The following is a 19,664-nucleotide window of genomic DNA, read 5'->3' as shown; positions in this document are numbered from 1 at the left end:
GGATGATGGACCGACTGCAAAGTAACAACACTTGGTCAGCATCTCATACGGAACATTCATGCTATGTTTGGTTCCATTCCATTCAGTGGTTCTCTAAAAGAAGACATTTTTATGTATTTCCCATAGGGTCCTATGTTAAACTAAGTCCCCCGCTGGCGGCCATCTTGGATGATGGATCGGCTACAAAGTAACAACACTTGGTCAGCACCTCATAAGGAACATTCATGCCATGTTTGGTTTCATTCCATTCAGTGGTTCTCTAAAAGAAGACATTTGTATGTATTTCCCATAGGGTCCTATGTTAAACTAAGTTCCCCGATGGCGGCCATCTTGGATGATGAATCGGCTACAAAGTAACAACACATGGTCAGCACCTCATAAGGAACATTCATGCCATGTTTGGTTTTATTCCATTCAGTGGTTCTCTAAAAGAAGTCATTTGTATGCATTTCCCATAGGGTCCTATGTTAAACTAAGTCCCCCGCTGGCGGCCATCTTGGATGATGGATCGGCTACAAAGTAACAACACTTGGTGAGCACCTCATAAGGAACATTCATGCCATGTTTGGTTTTATTCCATTCAGTGGATCACTAAAAGAAGTCATTTGTATGCATTTCCCATAGGGTCCTATGTTAAACTAAGTCCCCCGCTGGCGGCCATCTTGGATGATGGATCGGCTACAAAGTAACAACACTTGGTCAGCACCTCATAAGGAACATTCATGCCATGTTTGGTTTCATTCCATTCAGTGGTTCTCTAGAAGAAGTTCAAAATGTAAAAAGTTAACGCCGACGACGCCGGACGACGGACGACGGACGCCAAGTGATGAGAAAAGCTCACTTGGCCCTTCGGGCCAGGTGAGCTAAAAAGCGGGGATAAGAGACATGTGACAATGTGCTGTGTTGTGATTGGTTGGAGGAAAATAGGTGTCATCTGTAGAGAGACCAAAGCTAGGGTTTAAGCTAAGCTGTTCATTATTTATTCTGTAATCAGTATATTTCTACTCAATTCTTTAATTTTTGCCGTAACGGTTATTTTTCATATTTGTGCACCCCATTATTCTATAATATTTATGTTTTTCCATTTTCTCTATTCTTCAATTATTTGCACATTATTCTCTATTCTGTAAACCCCATTAACACCGTTAAGTATAGCTAGCCCTAGATATTTTACAATAAAGGGTGTTATCTCAATTTTCTGCATTAACACTTTTACTGAATTCCCGATTTCTAAATCATCCATTCCTTACTCCCGATAAATGCAAAAATTAAAGAATTGAGTAGAAATATACTGATTACAGAATAAATAATGAACAGGTTATAGAAATCAAGGAATTACAGAAAAAACATTATTCTTAAAGAAAAAGAATAATGAAAGAAAAAAAATCAAGAATACAGAAATGAAGGACCCACAACCATATCCTCAAACTTCTGGTTAATTGGTGTAATCAATATCTAGTAAAATGAACGGTCATATTTATACGGCGCCAGTTTATAAAAGCGTATTATTTAACATACCCTTTAAGGGCCGCCGGTCGCTTTATATCCAGTTTACTCCGGCCTTGTCTTGGAATAAGAGATATATGCGCGATAATCCACAAATACCACTGCATGTTATGCATTATGATATGAACAAAGTATTTGATTTAAACAAATATGATTTTGTCTAAGTAGTCGCAGTACTGAACAGTGCATAAGCAGGCATAAAAAGCGTCACTTTACCTGTTAAATCTTAATTTGAATTATGAGAAAAAAAATGGGGAAATTAAAAAACATAGACAACGGGGAATGAAACTCCATTCTATACAAATACAAATACAAAAAGTTTTCCGCTAAAGACAGCTGTGACAATATGAGCTGCATATATATGGTTAATCAAATGAATAAAATTACACAAAGAAATATATCAAGAAAATCATACAAATACAGGTCAGCAATATGTTTTGATAAAGAAATAAATTACATGTTTTACTACATGTATATGCTGACATTTTATACTAGTAATTAATATGAAGCTGACATACACAAGTTTCTGCACCTGTAATTTGTCCAGTTTAGTAAAAACATCTTGATTAAAGTCAGCTTGATAGATGTTTATCTGTGTATCTGTTTAATCAAAACTAGTATTGTCAAATTAATAGAAAATTTGATTGATCTCTGTGTTTCGAAGTGAAGAGTGGCGTCCGCTTTCCTGATCTGGTATACATTAAGGTTACGGGGCCTGCTGAGTGCTCAAGCCCACCTCTAGGTGCGAAATTTCTTGCTTTGTTGAAGACCCATTGAAGGTCCTGGGTTGTTTTGTACATTTTTGTGGGGTTGTTGTCTCTTTTACACATTCCTCGTTTCCATTATTTATTCTATAACCAGTAGTGCATATATACCCCTAACTTATATCAATATTGTTCAACATGATACAATACAACTAAGCTATTCTTTACCTTGGTTTATATTGTTGTGTTGATCAGCCATTTCCGGAACGCACACGGTTAGGGGAAATACACCATTTGTATTTGTTTGTAATTGACGAGGTTGTTAACTTTCCATATAAATACCCTTTTCACCACACCACGAGACTGCTAAGTGGTTATAACGAGTTAGCTAAGTGGTTATAACGAGTTAGCTAAGTGGTTATAACGAGTTAGCTAAGTCGTTATAACAAGTTAGCTAAGCGGTTATAACCACTTAGCTAAATTGTTATAACGAATTAGCTTACTGGTTTATTTAAGTGATCCATAGATCACAGATACCCCCGCTTAAAGAATGCTTTCTAAAAGTGTAATTACCCAATATTAACATTGATTAAATGTTAACTGTTTTTCATGTTCAGTATTATTAAACACTAAATGATCACAAAATTGAAAGGCAACTATGTTCTATAGATGAGAGTTGGAATACCAAAAGGATATTCAAACTGATAAGTCGAAGACAAATGACAAATATAAAAAAGATGATTTGGTGTAATTGCCAATGAGACAACTCTTCACAAGAGACCAAATGACACAGAAATAAACAACTATAAGTCACCGTACGGCCTTCAACAATGAGCCAAGCCCATTCCGCATAGTCAGCTATAAAAGGTCCCGAAATGACAAATGTAAAACAATTCAAACGAGAAAACCAACGGCATTATTAATGTACAAATAAATGAACGAAAAACAAATATATAACACAGCAACAAACGACAACCACTGAATTACAGGCTCCTGACTTGGGACAGGCACATACATAATTTTGCGGGGTTAAACATGTTAGCGGGATCCTAACCCTCCCCCTAACCCGGGACAGTGGTGTAACATTACAACAAATGAACGAACTATACAAATCAGTTGAAAAAGCCATGGCAAAAACAAAAAAGACGTAAAATTGTCAAACAATATTCAATAAAACACCGCAACAACATAGAAACTGAAAAATTAGCAACACGAACCCAATAATAAAAACTCATAGTGATCTAAGGTGCTTAGAAAGGGTAAGAAAATCCTGCTTCACATGCGACACCGGTCGTATTGCTCATGTTTATTTACCAATCGATGAAAATGGACCAATACATACAATTTGTCTAATATATACATATCAAAGGTACCGGGCTTTTAATTTATATTGCGCCAGACGCGCGTTTCGTCTATATAAGACTCATCAGTGACGCTCGAATAAAAATAATGGAAATGCCTGCCAATTCGTGGTAAGATTGCCAATGATGCCATTGGAATACTTGTAAAAGTGAAGAATAGTTTCATTTTTTTTTAATTATTGCAAAAGAAAAGAAAATTAAACAGTATTAGAAGTTTATTTGGAATACCTGATTCACAACACCTCTAGAATGGCTAGTTTGTGTTGAACACGGCATTAACTGCTGATACAATTGATTGTAATAGTTTGTAAAGAAAATCATTATTATATGAACTGCTCTTTTGTAATCCATCTCATGGTGATAATGTTTTTAATGATTTTATCAAGTGGACCAAATACACTTTGTGATGATCAGTTTAATATAAAAAAGAAGATGTGGTGTGATTGCAAATGAGACAACTCTTCACAAGAGACCAAATGACACAGAAATTAACAACTATAAGTCACCGTACGGACTTCAACAATGAGCAAGCCCATACCGCATAGTCAGCTATAAAAGGCCCCAAAATGACAGTTGTAAAACAATTCAAACGAGAAAACTTAGTTAACGGTCTAATTAATGTACAAAAAAAACGAAAAACAAATATGTAACAGAGCAACAAACGACAAACACTGAATTACAGGCTCCTGACTTGGGACAGGCACATACATACATAATGTGGCGTGGTTAAACATGCTAGCAGGATCCCAACTCTCCCCTAACCTGTGACAGTGGTGTAACAGTACAACATAGGAACGAACTATAAAAAACAGTTGGAAAAGTCTTAAATCATCGGATGAATACAAGTAGTAGTACATCTAACAAAAACAGAATGGACGTGGCTGGGCACTTATACATCCCAACAACAAAAAGACAATAAGTACAGATCTGAGAGTACTCGCAGTTAAAGCTGTTAATTTTCTCCAGGACAACATATATATTTACGTTTCGGCGATTAAGTTTATCAACAGGTTGTACATGTAGGCATTTCTTTGGGCACCACTTTCGTCCTTTATATAGCAGACTTGTTCCTATATTGCTATGAATCACATTTTATGGCCAAACTCAGTAAAGACCCGTCTACATTACATTTAATTGATAAATTCAACGATTCTTACCGGTTTCTTAATGATATGTTTTCTTTAAATAATCTAGAATTCTCCAAAAAAATATACTACCGAAATTTACCTAAAGGAGCATACTTTAAAACCGAGTATTAACAGCAGTAGTTTTCCTTTCATAGATTAAGGTTTTTCAGTTTCCAAAAGGAAACTCTTTTCTATGGTTTATGACAAAAGAGACGATTTTGCATTCTTTATTGTTAATTTCCCTTTTTCGAACGGTGAAGCTCCATCGGCTCCATCGTTGGATGTTTATATATCCCAACTCGTTCGTTATACTCCTGTCTGTAGTGAGGTTATATATTTCAACGTACCTAATCATCATTGGTAAATTATTAAGTCAGGGATTTCTTTACCTTAAATTACTACAAACATCTACAAAATTCTTTATATACACAGACGTTTGGCTGTACCTTATTAGAAACGCTATTTTGCATCCTTAAACTCATTTCTTAACCTTATCTGATCAATATTGTAATAAGATCTATAAATATTGTGTTTAATCGGTACTTACATCGACTTTGTCATAAAAGAATTGACATAACTAAATATGTACTTTCTATTCAAATGTTTTTTTGGATGTATAAATACAAAGCCACTTCAGTAGTATAGATGTGGTTTTTCAGTCGTATTTGTGGTGGTGGTGTGAGGTGGTGGTGCCGTGACGTCATAGACCGGAAGTGACGTGACCAGAATAGACGTGACCCAAAGTGACGCAACCGGAAGTCATATGACCGGAAGTGGTTCGCGCGCATGTACGACCAGAAGTCGAAGATCCGGATGTGCGTAGTGCGCGTGCGTGACGAAAATCTCGTGATCCATGGGCCGCCATCTTGGATGGCGACAGACATTGCGCATACGTGACTCGAAGTCACATTTGGTTTCCCGCCTTTTTTTCCAAATTTTCCCGCCAATTTTCAGTACGTGTTCCAAAATGGTCCCGACATTTTTCGTTCTGAAATTCTCGTATGGGTAGGTTGGTAAGTGTTCTCGTGTTTTTACCTTAGATTACAATGGTATATAATTTAGGATTCGGGTTCGGACTGGATCCGTCAACATTCTGAATTGGGGTTCGGGACTGATCAGTTAAAATTCCGGATTCGGGTTCGGAAATGACCAGTTTATCTTCCGGATTTCGGGGTCGGAACGGATATGTTCAGATTCCGAATTTATATGCTTTTTTTCGTGTAACTCACGTCTGCTCGCGATATTTTGTTAGTTTCTCACAGCTGCACTTGAATTTTCTCGAGATACTCACGCCTGCTCTCGATATTTTTCCAGTTGCTCACGCCTGCTCTCGATATTTTTAGCTGCTATCTTGCTGCTCTCTTGTAGCTCTTGTGGTTATTTCACTATTATGGAGGGTTTTCTGTTGATGTTGCTGCTGCTGTATGATATAGGGCTGTTTTTATTAGTTTCTGTGATAATCTGGGAAAAGTTCCGAAAAATATTCCCGCGTTTTTTCTGTTTACTTGTATCGTGTTTCAAGGGGAGATAACTTCATTTTCCCGCGATTTTTATTCACATGAAGTGACGTCATAATGGAAGTGATGTCATGATATTATATGACTGGAGGTGATTCATGAAAGGGAAGTGACGTCATCGATCACGTGACCGGATATTGCGTCATCAATTATGTCACTTTTGTTGACTTTTGAACCAGAAGTGACGTCATCAACCACATGACCGGACGTGACGTCAGACCCATAATTCGTTATAACGAGTAAGCTAAGTTGTTATAACGAGTTAGCTAAGTGGTTATAACGAGTTAGCTAAGTGGTTATAACGAGTTATCTAAGTGGTTATAACGAGTTAGCTAATTGGTTATAACGAGTTAGCTAAGTGGTTATAACGAGTTAGCTAAGTGGTAATAACGAGTTAGCTAAGTGGAAATAACGACTTAAAAATTAAAGTCGTTATAACAAATTATCTAAGTGGTTATAACGAGTTAGCTAAGTGGTTATAACGAGTAAGCTAAGTGGTTATAACGAGTTAGCTAAGTGGTTATAACGAGTTAGCTAAGTGGTTATAACGAGTTAGCTAAGTGGTTATAACGAGTTAGCTAAGTGGTTATAACGAGTTAGCTTAGTGGTTATAACGAGTAAGCTAAGTGGTTATAACGAGTAAGCTTAGTGGTTATAACGAGTAAGCTTAGTGGTTATAACGAGTTAGCTAAGTGATTATAACGACTTAAAAATTACAGTCATTAAAACGAGTTAGCTAAGTGGTTATAACGAGTTAGCTAAGTGGATATAACGAGTTATCTAAGTGGTTATTAGGAGTTAGCTAAGTGGTTATAACGAGTTTGCTAAGTGGTTATAACGAGTTAGCTTAGTGGTTATAACGAGTTAGCTTAGTGGTTATAACGAGTTAGCTAAGTGGTTATAACGAGTTAGCTAAGTGGTTATAACGAGTTAGCTATGTGGTTATAACGAGTTAAAAATTAAAGTCATTAAAACGAATAAGCTAAGTTGTTATAACAAGTTAGCTTAGTGGTTATAACGAGTTAGCTAAGTGGTTATAACGACTTAAAAAAATTAAAGTCGTTATAACGAGTTAAGTAAGTCGTTATAACGACTTAGCTAGCATGTTATATCGAGATTAGATATAACATGCTAGCTAAGTCGTTATAACGACTTAAAAATAAAACTACGTATGATACTAATGGGCTTCCGTAGTCACCCCTTATGAAACCCCGTTTTAACTAAATTCCAAAAGAAAGACATTTTTTGACATTGTAGTTTTTTGGTTTTACACATCAATGTCAACATGCATCCGAACAGAATGTACACATATTAAGTGTCATTTAGTGTGTTTGTTTAAAAAAGCAATGGCGAGTTCAACTGTAGTAAATTTGACTGGATTAATTATTCTATTTAAGTAAAATGTTTGACGTTAACTAAAACCTAAGGTAAGGAAATTTTATACTGTCTGTGCACCACCTTAAGATGACTAAAACAAAACACATTCATTGTTGGGAATATCATTTTTTTTTGTGATGAATCAAGGAATCCTGCAAAAGGTGATCCAAAACATAATTGTTGACTTAGCAATCAGAAACTGCTATGAAGTACTTTTAATATGCATAGTTATTTATTTTGTTTAAATCGAAGAAGGAAAATATGAAATCGAATCTTTCTCGTTCTTATTTATTATATGCGCAAGTTCATGATTATAAACCATTTAAAGCCATTGGTTTATTTTTTATAATTTGAGTCCATTCAGTAGAACTTGCATCATAAGGAATCAATGAGACAAAATTTATTGTTATATTTAGTTTAATCATACAAGGATTGCAAACCAATTTCCTTTTATTTTAAATTATGAAGAATTTACATTGAGAATACTTTGATTATTATCTCTTTTAAATGTATATCCTATAGGAAAAAGGTACAGCATGCTTTGGTTTCATTTGATATGACTTTTTGGAGGAAACAGAGTCGTTTCAGTTGAAGAAAAAATGACCCAAAAAATGCGGGGGTGGCAGTTTAAATTATTAAAAACATTTAAATTCACAGTAAAACTTATAATAAAAATTGATTAATTAAATGCACATATATTATACACTCTAGATTAAACATTTCATTTTAAATAATAACTATTTACATACAAGAAGGACAATTTACCAACATCTGTCTTTCTCAAATTAACTTCTCCTTTACGAATTACGACTACTTAAATATATATGTGTACTTTTAGTCTTGAAAACAAACAGCATTTTGATGCGTTTCTGGAATTTTTTTTATGAAGCGTATGCTGTTCAGCAGTCAGCGAGTAGAAATTTTCTTCTTCTGGTGATATGAAATACTACGATCTTCCAATATAATCTTTAATATTTCCTTTCTTTTTGTATCATCTTCAAATATTATACTCTCATATATGCATTATCATGTACACGAAACATTTTTCTTCCTCTGGTTAATGGGAATATTTTACCCTGCGTATTTTGGCCACAATGTGTATCCGCGGTTTAATATTTTGATGACGTGTGTTGCCTAGTAATAACAGAGACGCTCTGGTAATAACAATTCCCGCGAAATTATTGAAAAAGGAAATTTTGATAAAAAACATTGCTTTGAAAGATGATAAAAATGTTATCTGAATGTGGATTGTATAGATATTGAAAAATATCAGCCCCTCGACAGAATATGAAGCTAAATGGCTCGTTCGCTACGCTCACTCGACATTTATCTTCATATTCTGGCTCGCGGGCTGATATTTTTCTATATCTGCATATCAACATCCAGATAACATGTACATATTTGATAAAATAATAAATTTCAATGGTATTTTTAAAATCAGCGTAGTTTCTGTAAAAGCCATATCTTGTTCAGTATATACGTAAAATGTGGTTGCAATGTCCTACAAAATATCCATGTGCTGATTTGATCTCTCACCACACAAGGTAACAAGATACAATGTACATGTATATCATGTTATCATACATGTACCTATATAAAAAAAAAGGTTTTCCGTCCTTCAATAAGCGCTTTCGATTTTATTTTTATTTTTAAAAGACACGGAAATGATTCACGTTACCATACATGTACATATTTATTACATTATAAACATTATCATATATCCATCTGCCATGCCTTTATGGATACTTGTTTTATAATGAATGTTAACATATGTTTTATTGCATAAATCATTAAACAAAATAGATAAAATATTGAAGGCTTTCAAAACACGAACAATTCTTTATAGTAGAATGAGGAACCTCATAAAAAAGGGTCTGAATGAGGGTCATTCATTTCTGCATTCTTTAATTATTTATGTCATTTTTCTCTATTCTTTATATTTTTTGCTCTTTATTCTCTATTCGTTATATTTTAGCACCCCATTATTATAAAAATAAGGAGATGTGGTATGATTGCCAATGAGACAACTATTCACCAAAGTTTAAATGAAGTGGATGTAAGCAATTATAGGCAACAGTGTGGCCTTCAACAATAAGCAAAACCCATACCGTATAGTCGGCTATAAAAGGCCCCGACATGAAAAATAGGAAACAATTCAATTAAGAAAACTTACAGCCTAATCTATAACGAAACAATTTACGAAAAACAAATATGGCAGACATGAACCAACAACAACCACCGAACTACAGGCTCCTGACTTGGGACAGGCACATATAGAATGTGGCGGGTTAAATTAGTTTGAAGGCGCAAAACCCTCTACCTAAACTGGGACAGTGGTGTAACGGCACAAACCAAGAACAAACTATGCAAAACGATAAACGAAAAACATATATTAGAAACAGCATAAAAAAACAACCACTCAATTACAGGCTCCTGACTTGGAACAGGCACATATAGAATGGGGCAGGTTTAAACTAGTCTGCGCAAAACCCTCATCCTGATCTGGGACAGTCTAACGAAAACACAGACAGAACGTGGCAGCCTAGCAATACATCCCACAACAGAAAAGACACTAAGTAAAGATCTGAGAGTACTAGCAGTTATTAAATGTAAATGCAAAAGCCAATAACAACTAGTAACACAAATGTTTTAAGTTATATATTTATGGTATTTCTTATTCGATTACTAAATGTCATCTTTGATTGTCACTTTTAAATCGATTACCCTCTAGACTTAGGACGATATAATGTAAAAGCCTGTAACAGGTGTAATGTTTAAATAAAAAGAAAAGAAAATTGACAAACAAAAAATTTGAGAAATTGAAAAATTGACCTCATTTAATTCAGAATACAGATATCAAGACCATTCCCTTTTTTGTCGTACAGTGTTGTTCTCAACCGACTCTCTTGGTCAGTTTCTAGAATTAAGTTAAGATATGAGGCAGACGTAACTTTATCTGTAGTATCCTTTATTTTATAATAAGTTCGATATACTAATGCATCATAATTTCTAGTGGCAGTATAAATGTGTAGTGTTTATTTTCGTATAGACAAGCTAAAAGAAAAAAAACAAAAACAAAACAAACACAAATACCGAACTCCGTCTTTACACGTAATCCATTGGATGTGTACTAATTGATATTTTGTCCCCAATTCATGATTTGTTGGCAGTAACTGCGAGTGCTCTCAGATCGGTACTGTGTGTCTCAAGTCTATTTGCCAGTTGTTTATTTGTGCTACAAATCGGTTTGATGAGTCAAGTCCTTTTATGCAGTTTGTCCTTATGATGAGCTGTTACACCACTATCCCTGATAATGGGAGGGTTTGGAGTTTGGATACATGATGAACCCCGCCTCATTCTGCATATGCCTGTTCAAAGCTTAAGTCAGAAGCAACAAATTCAGCAGCTGTCATTTGTTGCTTTATATCACATTGGTTTTTCGTTAAGTCATATTTTGTACATACATCAGCCCGTTGTTTTTCTCGTTCGAATGATCTTACATTTTGTCATGTTGGGACCTTTGACCTGTCATGTGGTACAGATTTTGCTCATTATTGATGGTCGTACTGTGGGTTTATCTTGGGGATTTGGTATCTGGTTGAGATTTATTTCATTGGCTATCACGCAACATCTTCTTTTTTGTCTAAAGAAGATATTAAGAGGCATCTAGAAAAGGCCTTAAGATAACACCATTATAAAAGGCAAATAAGACGTACTATGAACTGTTGTTCATTGATTATACTTATACATATACCAGTAATGTACGAAAAGTGGTTACTGACCAAAATGTGACAAACATGTTATCTTTATGGAACGCCACAGTTGTCTTATGTGGAAATCTGGTATTACGTTATGTTGTTCTGTTATTACTTGATGATAGTTTGTCTATGTACCATAGTTTGTTTAATTTTCCATTGAAAAAGTGTGAGGGTATCTACACATACACCACAGTTCCATATCAACCCTCTGATTGGTTTACCAGAAGATTGAAAATGGTCATGTGGCGTATGTTAGATACCTCACACTTTTAGCCAGAACCTACAATGTAACATTTTCTTTCCTGTAATATTTTTCAACTCTAAATTTTTGCTAAAACTATAGTGTTGGGTAGTTGTCTCATTGGCAAATACCCCATATCCTTTCTTTTTCTTAAAATAAATACAACAATAAATTTTAATAACTGTGTTATTTTTTTAAAAATGTGAAACTAGAAGCCACATATATAAATCCTCTGATCGTCGAGAATGGCACACTGGTAATTTCACTACAAAAAAAATGCATAAAATTCCATTATGCAAACATTTCACTACAAAAAAGGATTGAATTCCAAAATGCATATATTCCTTTGAATAAAAGACACCACATAATCCACAAATTATGAAATACTGAAATAATCACAAATATATTTAACTTCCACTATTAAAATTGAACACACACCCAGTGAACAAACTTCCAACGCCTCCTGCAGCACTTTTTGATGGTTCACGATTTTCTGTGCGATTCTGAATTTCTGTGCTGTCTTCATGTTTAATTTTCTTGCAAATGCTTTCGCTCGGTTCAAGGATATTTGAGATATCCTTTAACATCTCATTGGAAGCCCTTTTATATTTTCTAACACTCTCCACTGACCTATGGCCTGTTCTGTTCATGATTTCTTGTTCTGGGACTCCTGCCTGGTATAATGTCGTGGCACATGTCCTTTTACCAGAGTGGTTAGTGAAATACCCATCTATTCCGGCTTCTGCACACATGGTTTTCATGATATTAGACAATTTGTTGACCCCTACCGACTGTTCACCAAACTTAATACTTCCTTTATCTAGCGGTCTCCTGTAAACGGCTGTTCCATTTAAATCACGTACAATATTCAAATATTGTTCATATATCTTAAAAAGTACTGGATTTTGTAGATAGTGTTTTAAGTTTTTGGCACTTAAGTTCCGCTGATTGAGTCCACCTGAAAAAATGAAGTATTGACATTGAGTGACATTTAAATCATACACTGAACAAAACTAATTAATGAAATATGAAACAGTTTTATATCGCCTGGATTGGGTAAAATGTAATAAGCATACACGCTACGCAAGATATAATGTACCCGTTTTTACAATGAATTAGCATAAATGAAGCACCTGTTGTAGCGCGGACCTCAACGAAGACACCCGGATTTTCTGAAAATCGTCAGTCTGACAAGTATTGTGACCAAATTACACAAAAGAACGAATTAAAATACACAAGTTCACTGTCACAAGAAAAGAAAATACTAAAAAAATGTAAGAAAAATTAAACTGACCTTTGTACGTTTTGTTGGCTCTGCCCTTGAATAATATATAGGCACCCGTCTGATCCTTTCCCAGTTCGAACTGGTCCACGGACAGATTCCAATGCTCATCTACACCTCTGAGTCCAAAAAGTTTACTGTTATAGAAAAACATGGTATTCATTATAGCTTTAGAACTGGTATTCCCAAGCAAACCCTTTTCCCAGAGAGTGCTTTCTGTTTCCTCGCTTATCGCCTCTGCCTGTTTAGTAGTGGTGCCTATACCCTGTTTTGTGAGTTCGGTCATGCGTGCGCTTAAAGAACGTCTGAAATAATAAAATACACAGTCTTTTTCGTCCAAAAAGTTCATATGCACACTATTCTCTCGGTGAAATCTCAGTATGCCAACGCATAAAAGATATAATGTCTTTGGGGGATACGGCTTACCATCTTTTCTTCTGGTCTCTATTACAAACTTGCTAAGCCACTGATTTACATCATTGGCGGTAAACTGTAAAAGTTCTGGAATGGCACAATAATTACTTTTCATTCGCGCAACTCTCCAGTCGTTAAATGTGGCGACACTCCAAGTAGTATTTTTCCGTGTATTTCTGCTTTCAGTTGACTTAACTAATTTATCAATATCAATATCTTCCACAAAAGAATAGCGTGAATTCTCGTTACAATTCACAGTAACAGCCTTTTCCAATTCGTCAATAATATTATCCGCCGTAAGGGGAACCTGCGTAAGTTCAAAATCTGGCAAGTCATCCATTTCAAAATCCACTTCATATTGGTCCAAAGCCTGAGAAAGAGTTAAATCCTCCAGCTTTTCGAAAGCAGTATTTTCATTTTCAGCATCTTTGCATGTTTGTGATAATGTTAGATCGTCTATACTGTTGTCCCATTCAGGAATTACATTCAAAAAGTCAATGTCACAGGTCTCCATTTTTGCAGCCATTTCAGACGACTGAAACGCGCAAACTGATAATTCAGCGGGAAAGGCACTTTTCATCACGTGATATCAGTTAATTGTGACGTCTAATGAACTTTGACACATGTCATTTACCAAATTAAAAATTTGATTGGGTATGTGTAGATACACCACAGGATGGACTAAATTTCACTCGAAAGCAAAGCTTTCTCGTGAAATTTAGTCCCTCCTATGGTGTATCTACACATACCCAACACTTTTTAATTTGGTAACTATAACTTACATAATATGATTTTGACATTACGTAATGATGTTTTGATATAACTCAATATGGAAAAGTCAGTACCTAATGATATTTCGATATTACATGATATGGTTTCGTATTGACTTGATATAGTTTTGTCATTACTTAATATGGTTTTGTCATTACTCGATGTGGTTTCACCATTATTTAATGTGGTTGTGTCATTAGGCATTGTGGTTTTAACATTACTTGATGTGTATGTGACTTGACGTAATGTAGTTGTTTCATTACATGATGTGGTTTTGTTATTTCGTAATGATGATTTGCCAATTCTTTATATGGCTTTAACATTACGTAATGATGTTTCAAAATTTGACGATTTTACACTACATGATGTGTTTGTTTCAGTATTTGATGTGGTCATGTCATTCTTTGATGTGATTATCCCATTACTACTACGAGGTAAAACCACGTGACCATTTTGGAAAAAATATGCTCTATTTTTAGACCGATTTCCATATGTCTTTTGTGTAATGCGCTTTGGATGAGTACCGCTATCCATTAAGTTAAGTTAAAGTTGTTGTTCATAGTTATTTGTTATGAAAAAAAAGGAACGACAGACAAAAATAAGAAAAAAAGTACGAAAAAATTAACAGTAACTCGGACATATCCCAAACCATTTGGTCCTGCCGTTTTTTCCTTAGTTCTCAAATGGAAGCTGTAAATTAATAAATAAATTAAAGATTCTTATCAACCCTGTGTCTCGCCGGGTAATTCTGCTGCCAGTGTAAAAGCGTAAATTAAATGTTGACTGACTGTACATTAACCGGTACACTTAACGGAGGAAAACATGTTTTTCTGTAGATGCTTTTATCTTGATCTTGAAGAATAACTCCTATACAAGTTTTATAACAATTCATGGAGATTTACAAATTTATCATGTCAAAACAGTTTAATTCGGTAATATTAAATGCATTAAAAAAACCTTATATAGAAATAAAGAAATGTGGTATGATTGCCAATGAGACAACTCTCAACCACATACCAAATTTCGAGTCGAACTTCGAGTTTGAGTCACATTTAAAGATAGAGTTCCGAATTACAATTGGACTTCAACTTTAAGTTTGAGTCACCTTTTGGCGTAGAGTTCGAGGTAAACCCTTATTTGAGTCTCATTTAGATTAAGATTAAGAGTTGAAATTCGAGTTATCTAATATGAGTTCTATTTTTTTTATCGTGGATCAAGGGCTTTTGCTCGAGCTTCCGAAAAGAGGGTTCAGGGGTAGGTATGCGTACAAAAGATAAACAATTTTACAGCATACAAAACACAACATAGAAATTGAAATAAAGTTAGATGTGGTGTGATTGCCAATGAGAAATTTATCCACCATAGTTTAAATGCAGTGGATGCAAGCAATCATAGGCAACCGTACAGCCTTCAATACACCGTATAGTCGGCTACAAAAGACCACCACGTGAAAATGTGAAACAATTCAAACGAGAAAACTAATGGTCTAGTTTATAGCTAAACAATCTACGAATAAACAACTGCCCCATGAGCAGATGATACGCCCGTCGTCTTGTGTGTGAATTTTTATGCAATAATCATAAATAGTTTCTGACATACGGCGCGACATGCGAACCCCCCCCCCCCTTTTTTTAAAAAAAAAACTAAATATCTCTAAAATAAAATTTTGAATCAATTCCAAAAAGTATACAGATCTTAAGATTAATATAACTAAGAAGTGTGTAAGATTTTAAGCAATAATCATAAATTGTTTTTGAGATACGGCGCGACATGTGAAACCCCCCCTTTTAAAAAAAAACAAAAAATCAATATCTCTTAAATAAAATTTTGAATCAAAACCAAAAAGTATACAGATCTTTAGATTAATATAACTAAGAAGTGTGTAAAGTTTTAAGCAATAATCATAAATTGTTTTTGAGATACCGCGCGACATGTGAAAAAAATACACACACCTGTTTTAGTTACTACATTGTAAGTCCCGTAACTCAAAAAGTTTTAATCTTATTTTCACCAAAAAGTATACAGATCGTTTGACCATCATTAGAAACAACTATGTTAGGTTTCATGAAATTTGGATAAGTCGTTCTCAAGTTACGGTGCGACATGTTTACGCCGGACAGACAGACGGACGAACCGGCAAGTGGTTTTGGGATATCCCCCTTATGTCCGAATTACTGTAAATGTTCTAATACTTTTTTTTCATAATTTTGTCTGTCGTTCCCCTTTTTCATACCAAATAACTATGAACAACAACTTTAACTTTAATTTGAACTTTAACTTAATGAATAGCGGTACTCATCCAAAGCGCATTACACAAACGACATATGGAAATCGGTCTAAAAATAGAACATATTTTTTTTTCCAAACTGGTCACGTGGTTTTATCTCGTAGTCGTAATGGGATAACCACATCAAAGTATGACACGACCACATCAAATACTGAAACAAACACATTATGAAGTGTAAAATCGTCAAATTTTGAAACATCACTACGTAATGTTAAAGCCATATAAAGAATTGACAAATCATTATTACGATATAACAAAACCACATCATGTAATGAAACAAACTACATTACGTTATGTCACATACACATCAAGTAAATGTTAAAACCACATTGCCTTATGACATAACCACACCAAATAATGGTGAAACCACATCGAGTAATGACAGAACCATATTAAGTAATGACAAAACTATATCAAGTCAATACAAAACCATATCATGCAATATCGAAATATCATTATGTAATAACTATTCCATATTGAGTTATATCAAAACATCATTACGTAATGTCAAAACCATATTATGTAAAGACAAACTATCATCAAGTAATAATAGAACAACATAACGTAATATCAGAGTTCCACATAAGACAGCTGTGGCGTTCCATATATCTTTATTAAGATATTTTAAAGATATGAGTTTTCGGCGAAGAAATGTAGCCCATCAAATGAATTGAAAAGTTATCAAATATTATGGCATCACAAAATGAAACCGTGAATTAATGTGTTATTCGGTCACGCGTTGTATATTTTTCTACGTTTGATTTCTTAGATAAGTTATCATATACATACCATATATATAAACTGACGTCATTTGAACTCTCACTAGTAGATAGTTGTCTCATTGGCCATCTCACTAGTGGATAATTGTCTCATTGGCCATCACACTAGTAGATAGTTGTCTCATTGGCCATTATACCATTTCTCCTTATTTGTACAAGCAAAACTCATGGTACTTAAAGGTAAGTGTAAGCACCTCGATAAATACTACACATGTATCGAGCTTATAGATGACCCGTTATACCTTCAAAAATTATCCGTGCAATTAAACAGTGCTTGAGTACTAACCAAGGAAGTTAAAATTGCATTATTGACCAAACTGGTTGTAAAAGAAGTCGAATCATAGACATAAATTGGTGATTAATTGTTGGTATCTTAATGTCCAGTGACAAATATTTCATGCATGTTCAGAACGAGAAAAAGTTAATAAAAATTCAATAAGTAGGTGTTTTAATACAGGTCGTCCTGAATGAAGATTGGGGAAATTTGGATTGCAACTGGGAAATGAGGTTTTATTGGATAGGGTCAGCAACTTTGCCTTGCAACAGGTGACGTGTACCTACGGACCCCCAACAACATGTTAAAGGGTTTCCGACGTGCATAGAGCTTGACACTCTCTCTACAAGAGGCAACGTATTTAATAATCGCAATCTGACTGGACGTGGTTCCGTACTCGTATGTTTCGAACAGTCAAATGGAAAGCCCAACGTTGGCAAGTTGTTTTTACTGCCGATAGGAAGAAGACCAAAGTGACCATATCTCTAATCCCCAGTCCCCTTTGAGTGCATAGAAAAAGACAAGGGAAAACTAAAATAAAACAGAATAAAAATACATATATCAAGTTATGATATATAGTTGCTGAGATAAAGTGTAACCGAAATTATTATGGATTGATTGGTGCAAGTACGGGCAGAGATAAATGAGCCAACCCCAATCCATCGTCGATTGGTGCAAAAATCCGAAAGGTATACCACTTATACAAACACTTTTTTTTATAGGGATAAAAATAGCAAACGAATCCAACATAGACATGGGATAAAGACAGGATCTGCTGAAAACTTAGGTAATATGTTTTGTCAAGTAGTGCACCCGAAGTGTTGCTCTTCACACAAAAACAGTCAGTGATAAGTCGAAAAAAGCGAACAATTTTAGTAAACACAAAATACGCCCAATAAAGGACCAGTGGCATATACATATAACAAACAAATGCAATGATACAAAAACAATAAATATATATACATACATTCGACATAGACATACAAAATGTTCGTTTCAAATTAAACTGTTACGCCTCCTGCCCTTATTTCTAATGACTGCCCAAAAAGAAACCAACCAATTTTACTTGTTCATTACTTTGTGTTTTAAACATTTGTTTCTTCTGTTGAAAATCATAAATTTTAACTACTTTTTAGAAAATCTATTGACCTAGACAGTAAAGTACTGTTATTTAAAACTATCGAAAATAATTTCACCTTAGAAAATTATTTTTTCAGAAAGTTATCTATAAAATAATGTAAAAAAGTTAACATCCATTACTTTATGATAGTTTGAAAATCAGCAGAAGCCGACTATATAAACTTATCGGTAGGTAGCAGTTGAAATGCATTTTCAATTTAGTGACATTTCCAAATGTGTATACATTTAGTTTAGTAACATATCTCAATTGATACGTTATTCTCGTGCTTGTTCACACTATAAGGACTTCATATACATGAGTGTGCTCCTTACGCAGAAACTGCTCCAACAAAGTTATGAGGAGGACAGATTAAAAATGACACTCCAAACTAACTAAGGACATTTTAACCACGTGTTAGATTGTGGTTTGTCGTTACGTCGTCTGATCTTTTAATTACCGAACGTGACTTATTCCCGATTGTGACTGTTTTGCTGAGTGTGAAACCGCATTGCTATAAGAAGTGTCACGGTACTTTTCTATCCCAAATTCATGTATTTAATTTTGATGTTATATTTGTTATTCTCGTCGGATTTTGCCAAATGTCTTAACGTCTTTTCTGTTATATTCGTGTGTTATGGTAAAGATAATTAATCACCCCCTTCGTTTTTTAGATTTTAGTTTGGTTCAACGAAATTTATACGATATATTTGGTTTACAGTTTGATTCAGAAGAAACACCGACATAGCTAGATAATACAATTAATTATCTAATTACTACCACATTTTGATATTAATAAGTATTGTAATTTTCATTGTTATTAATAAATGTAATGTCAGTATTACAAATCTAATTTTGAATCAATCCTAATCCTATCTTATTTTTGGGAAATATTTTTACAAATTCAAATGTGACGTCACTTTGTGTGTTGTTTTTTTTTAGAATTTCAAATGTGACGTCACTTTGTGCGTTGAGGCTTTGGCTAACTCGGCTGTGTATTTCTATGTGTTGGATTAAGTTGTTTTATGTAATGTATCCGTTTTTATTCTGTAGTTAGTCCCCACTTCGGTTTTATCATGTATATCTATTATATAGTCATTTTATAAAATTTACTGTTTGCAAAATTATAAATTATTCTAAATAATAAGG

The 19,664-nt window shown here is 34.4% G+C and overlaps 1 protein-coding gene across 1 annotated transcript; it reads right to left on the bottom strand.

Moving 5' to 3' along the window:
* Nucleotides 1-11,931: 11,931 nt before the first annotated feature.
* Nucleotides 11,932-13,170, bottom strand: LOC127709227 (uncharacterized). The gene is made up of 2 exons (XM_052214634.1): nucleotides 12,886-13,170; nucleotides 11,932-12,549 (listed from the first exon to the last, which is right to left on the bottom strand). Exons 1-2 carry the CDS (start codon nucleotides 13,157-13,159, stop codon nucleotides 11,999-12,001), a joined length of 825 nt encoding a protein of 274 aa, XP_052070594.1. The 5' UTR covers nucleotides 13,160-13,170; the 3' UTR covers nucleotides 11,932-11,998.
* Nucleotides 13,171-19,664: the final 6,494 nt, after the last annotated feature.

This window comes from Mytilus californianus, unplaced genomic scaffold (assembly GCF_021869535.1).
Source record: "Mytilus californianus isolate M0D057914Y unplaced genomic scaffold, xbMytCali1.0.p SCAF_7, whole genome shotgun sequence".
Taxonomy (NCBI): domain Eukaryota; kingdom Metazoa; phylum Mollusca; class Bivalvia; order Mytilida; family Mytilidae; genus Mytilus; species Mytilus californianus.
This window is presented reverse-complemented; position numbering and strand designations above follow the sequence as displayed.